Source organism: Nestor notabilis, unplaced genomic scaffold (assembly GCF_000696875.1).
Source record: "Nestor notabilis isolate BGI_N333 unplaced genomic scaffold, ASM69687v1 Scaffold34720, whole genome shotgun sequence".
Taxonomy (NCBI): domain Eukaryota; kingdom Metazoa; phylum Chordata; class Aves; order Psittaciformes; family Psittacidae; genus Nestor; species Nestor notabilis.
The window spans coordinates 1-5,179 of NW_009913034.1; the positions used below are offsets into that span (position 1 = coordinate 1).

General features: G+C 45.1%; 1 protein-coding gene across 1 annotated transcript; it reads right to left on the bottom strand.

Moving 5' to 3' along the window:
- Positions 1-5: 5 nt before the first annotated feature.
- On the bottom strand, positions 6-4,770 carry HYKK (hydroxylysine kinase; the record flags this gene model as incomplete). Its single annotated transcript, XM_010022500.1, has 4 exons — positions 4,428-4,770; positions 3,537-3,679; positions 1,088-1,271; positions 6-418 (listed from the first exon to the last, which is right to left on the bottom strand). Coding segments are annotated over exons 1-4 (1,083 nt in total), but the record flags the coding sequence as incomplete, so codon positions are not given.
- Between the last annotated feature and the right edge of the window lie 409 nt (positions 4,771-5,179).

The following is a 5,179-nucleotide window of genomic DNA, read 5'->3' on the forward strand; positions in this document are numbered from 1 at the left end:
GTCTTCTCTACAGCTTCTTGGCCCACTTCGAACATGTTCACGAGGTGCCTCCAGCCGGTTTTGGCTGTGATCAGGAGGTACTCCGCGTTGTCGGGGTACAGCCGGGCCGTGTGCGCGGCTATGACAAGGGACTGCGCGAACCTCCCGCTCACCAGCAGGAAGAGGGCGCCGCGCTCTGGCGCTGTGAGCGGCAGGACGCTCTCGAAGCCCGCCAGGACGTGCCCCCCGACGGCCAGAGGGTCCGAGCTCTCGATCATCATGTACATGATCGCTATGGCCACTTCGAATACGTAATATCCGTAACTCATGTCACTGAAATCCAGGATGCCCGACACTCTGTACGGAGGAGGATGCTCCAGGGAAGCAGAACTAGGCTCCACCAGAATGTTGTGGTCATTAAGGTCTCCGTGATTGATACCTAAACACGGGAGAAACAGAAAGCATATTTAATAAACAGCAGAATCTAATCCCCCTCCCCCTATTTCTCAGTGGAACAGCTTTGAAAAGACACATAGAGGTTCAGACTAACACTTCAGCCACAACACTGAGGTTGTGACAACACTGACTGGTCTCCTCCAGCACCAACTGTTGCCCTTACTGCTTCCTGGGCACCTTGTTCCATTAACAGGTGACCAGACAGCAAGTGAGGAAGGGAAAAGAGCTTCTTCTGGTCTGGTACTACACGTGTTCCAAACACAGAGCAGCAGTTTTCACTTTACCAAACTCTCAAATCATCATCAACATCAATGTGAGTGGAATGCCAAAAATGTGATTAAATGGTTATTTGGGCCCCTCTGGAAGGAGGAGGTGCCCTTGAGACATTCTCATTAAGCTGATATAACAGCATGAAAGTCACCACTTTAACTGGAAGCAAACTCATCAGAAAGATCAAGAACTGAACTTGCCTCTGGACAACATACTCCTCCCTGCTGATCCTGTGCTGTTTGCACAGTATCTGCACATGTCCAGCTAAGGATAAAGGACGCTTATTTTTCACTTTTGTTTTTCCTTCTCCACAGACCCAAATGCCTGTAAGAAATTGCAGTGTCTTGGTTCAACATAATTACAATGAGAATAAAGTACTCACAGGCTCGAAAACTGCTTAGCTTGGGTATCACTTTCCCTTTGAACTGCTCAATGACTTGTTCCACAACTTCACGATATTTGTTCTGGCCCAAGGCATAAATGTACTGATCCAGAAGAGGAACGTTTGCCAGGTTCCAGATGAACTGACCTCGATGCAGACTTTTTACTGATGGATGATGGAATCTCTATGGAAACAGCACAAGATAAAATAGGCCATAAGTAAAAATCTTGGGTTTATGATCGAAGGTCTCGATCCAAACCCCCTATTAACTTTTAACAGGTTCCTAATGAGACCCACTGAAAAGCAGCATGACTTTGACCATTGCTTCATACCAACAAGTAAAAGAATAACCCAAAGAATGATTAAGGGAAGCATCTTAGTATCTACGTACAACCCAAATGGGTTTTCTCCCATTTTTTAGGTACAAAAATTGTCTTAAGTCATTCATCACTAATTTAACACTGATGATACTGACTTTCTGTAGTGTGACATTATGTAGCGACTGCGAGGCTTTGCCAAGGCCAGAGTCCCACAATGGCAGGGCCTGGCCCATGCAGCCTGCAGGGAACAGGCACACTGTGCATGCATTTAAATGTGGCAGCTTCTAAGGACAAGCCTTAGGATCAGCTGGTACATGAAGAAATGCTGAGGACAGGGGTGCTTTATGGAGATGCTGGACAGAGCTTTATTCTTAAGAACATCTCCTTTTGCACATCCAGGCAGCATATTTTAAACAAATAAGGTCTTTAACCTGTTTCTCACTAGCAACGAAAAGGTGGTTTGGAAGGTGACATTCAGGGAGGAAACCCCTCTCTCCCACTGCATACATACTATGCTTATTCTTGAATCCTCTAATGCTTGGTAAGGCAGCTTCTGGGCCAGATTCTACCAGTGCATAGGGCAAATAAAAACCAAAAAACAAGAGTAGCTGTCTTCCTCCTAAAAAGAAACTTATGCTTGTAATTAAGGCTCTTTAAGATAGCTAAATGATAACCAAAACTGGAACTGCGTATGCAAAAGTAAGGAACATGATCAAGCATTAACCAAAAATCGCAGTACAGGATCTCTAAAGCTGTATGAAGCACCACACTGGTGGCAACCACTGCGGTCTTCCCAGCACAAATCAGACATTCCAGCAGCCTACATGGGGGTTACCAAGGATGTGGAAGGTAAGAGAGAGTCACGAGCCCTTGTTACTGTAAAGCCACAGGCAGTCACTTCACAGGCACGAACTGCTTTCCATTTAAACGCTATGAGGCATATCCGAGCAAAAGAAGATATGAGCAGAGAAAGAGGTGGAACACTGTTCTGTGCACAAAACAAAGCATGGCCCATGGCTGTGCCAGCAAGTCAGCAAAGTGAATTAACTGGGTAGAAAAGACAGGCTGTGTTTTCTGAGCTTAATGCCTGAGGTGCTATTTTTAGTGTCGATATTGTGAAGTTTTGACAGTGACGATTGCAGTTTTCTTTCTTTTAAATGACAAACCTTGGTAGGTGATAATCCATTTGTTAAGGGCCTCAAGAGCCTTTTCCATCAAAATTTGCTTTCTCATCAACAATTTCCTCCTTAGCAGGACAAGTCACAGGCATCTTTTGAAACTATCTGATCTATATGAATTGTTTTAATCGCATTATAAGAGCATGACCAGAGCAACAGTAAATTATCCTTCCCAACCAGAAATTGCTCTTGTAATTTAAGAGTGTGGTTAGTAAAGCTGGCAGTTCACATTTCATAATTGTCTGGAGCTGGCGGCCAGAACATGAGAAGGAAAGGTTAATGAAAGGCAATAAATAATGAAAGAGTTCTTTTATGTATCAAACTTAATTACTGGCTGATTTATCAGCTTTATTATCATGTGTAATTACAGAGTAAAGAAAGAACTCACTTTGCATTAAGATTATTCAACTGGGAGTGATGCAAATGAGGTAAGTGTCACAAATCTCTGTTCGCTGGCACTTGGAGAGAAGGAACCGATTGCTCCCAGTGTTAAATCGTCACAGTTCTACTGACCAGTAGAAAGAAAGCAAGCCAAAGTGAATTCAGAACAACAGACCAGGCAGCTGTGCCCGATGTGCACTTAAACAGAAATGCTTTAAAATAAGCTTCTAGTTTGAGAACCCCAGGGTTTGCTCTCCTTATTTGCCAGGTTTGCAACACCAAACAGGTGAGGTTTGCAGAAGTAAAAAGAAACCCTTCTCACCCTGTTCACAGAATAAAGCTGCATTGCAAGAGGGGCACCACACACTGTCATAAGCACCAGCTGGTCCTGTTACTTGGGAAAGTGCTTTTAGTTTGGAGGCTGGCACCCAAAAGGTGAGTTAAACTGACACCTGCATTCACCAACTTGACTTTTGCAGGTGAGGAAAGCAGACAGCGAGCACAAGAAGAATAGAGAGGAGAAGTTAATCGAGCAAGAGGTTTTGTGAGGCTGCAGCAATGACAACCTACCTCTGTGAGAGCTGTATCCAGGCTGGCAGCAAGCTTACCAATCTCATAGAACACCTGAGGGGTTGTGGCAACCTTTGCTACCGGCGTGCCTGGTAGGTAAGTCAGCAGCCTGACCAGGTACTTCTTGTTCCCAGGGCCACCATCTAACAAGCGAAGAGAGACACTTTCAGTCACTTTGATACACACATATTAGTTAATGCAAGAGGCAAAAAGGGTTTATCCCAGTGCAGAAGGGATAGCTGATGAAAGAGAGATCATCCAAAGGTCTGATTTACCAGAATGCTGTAGGATGATGTGCAGACCTAACATACTTGCCATCTGGGTTGGACTTGGGAGTCCTTGTGCTTGGGATTGACTCTGCATACAGCAGGTTCCCTCCAGTGCCACAGACCCCCTCTTACACAGTTGTGCAGCAGAACAGGGAGCCTTGGGACTCCCGGCTTTTGTAGGGAAGTTACAGTTAAAGTAGAAGCAGAATGTCAATGCCATCTTTCTTCTGAGCACTGTTAGAACAATATTATTTTCCTCACAGATGTGCTGGAACTGTATTTTACCCCATTCTATAGGCAAATAACTTGTAACATCACTTAGTCAGTGAGGCTTTTTTCCTTTTCTTGTGCTCGGACAGGTCAGATCAATGTTTACTCCAATTCATGACACTGAGGTTGTTTCCTAGGTGTTTTCATAATTAATTGCTACTCTCTTTGAGTTGCTTTCCTTCTCACATTGTAAGTTTGGACTACTATGGCTGCAGGTCACCTGATACATATCCCTTAGTATTTAAAAATAAGCCCAGAGGTTTACTTTAGTACATGCATGGCATGCCATACAGCAAGCTACTGCCAAGCTAAGGGAGATAGCAGGGCAATAAAGGTGCTCATAATCGCTCACCTGACTCCAAAGACATGATGTTACCATCTTTTGTAAGATAAGGAGTAGGTGACGGAAAGCCTTTGGCACTGAGAAACATCATGGCCTGGGTCTGCACGGCAATGAGGTCGGGCTCCTGGCTGTCCTCCGAGTTGGTGATTTTGAGGACATATTCATCAGCACCTTCATCAGCACCTTCACTTCTTGAGACACGCACGTGGAAGTTCTGATCATCGTAGCTGGGGAGTGGCCTGACCCAAGACACTTTCAACCCAAACACCCTGTCCACCAGCGCAGTCACTTCTCCTTCACCAAAAGCTGGTTTGGTCAACGCCTGGGGGTGACGGTCACCTACAGAAGACATCGTGTCTCTAGAAGAAAAAGAGAAGCTGGATGATCTTACCTGTATTCTGACACCAGAAGCAGCAATTACCAGAACCAAGTGCATTCAGGGATGGGAGAAGAGTTTCCTGCATTTATTAATCAAGCAAAGAAAACCCACTAAGCCAGGCCAGGTTTCTTATATTGCAGTTTCTTGCCAACTGCTTACTCTGTAGCCCCCCACAAGGCAGACTTCTTAGAGCAATGCACTCAATCTGTTCAGAACAGGGAGATGTGAGGAGCTTATTAACTAGGAGTGTTTTTATCAGCTAATTTCCAGTAGCAGCCTAGGCTGGCACGCTGCGAGCCAGGGATGAACCCGAGCTGCCGAATCCCTGCCCAGGAGCTCCTGGATTTGCACCTGCAAAAGACATGGCACAATTTAGTATCCC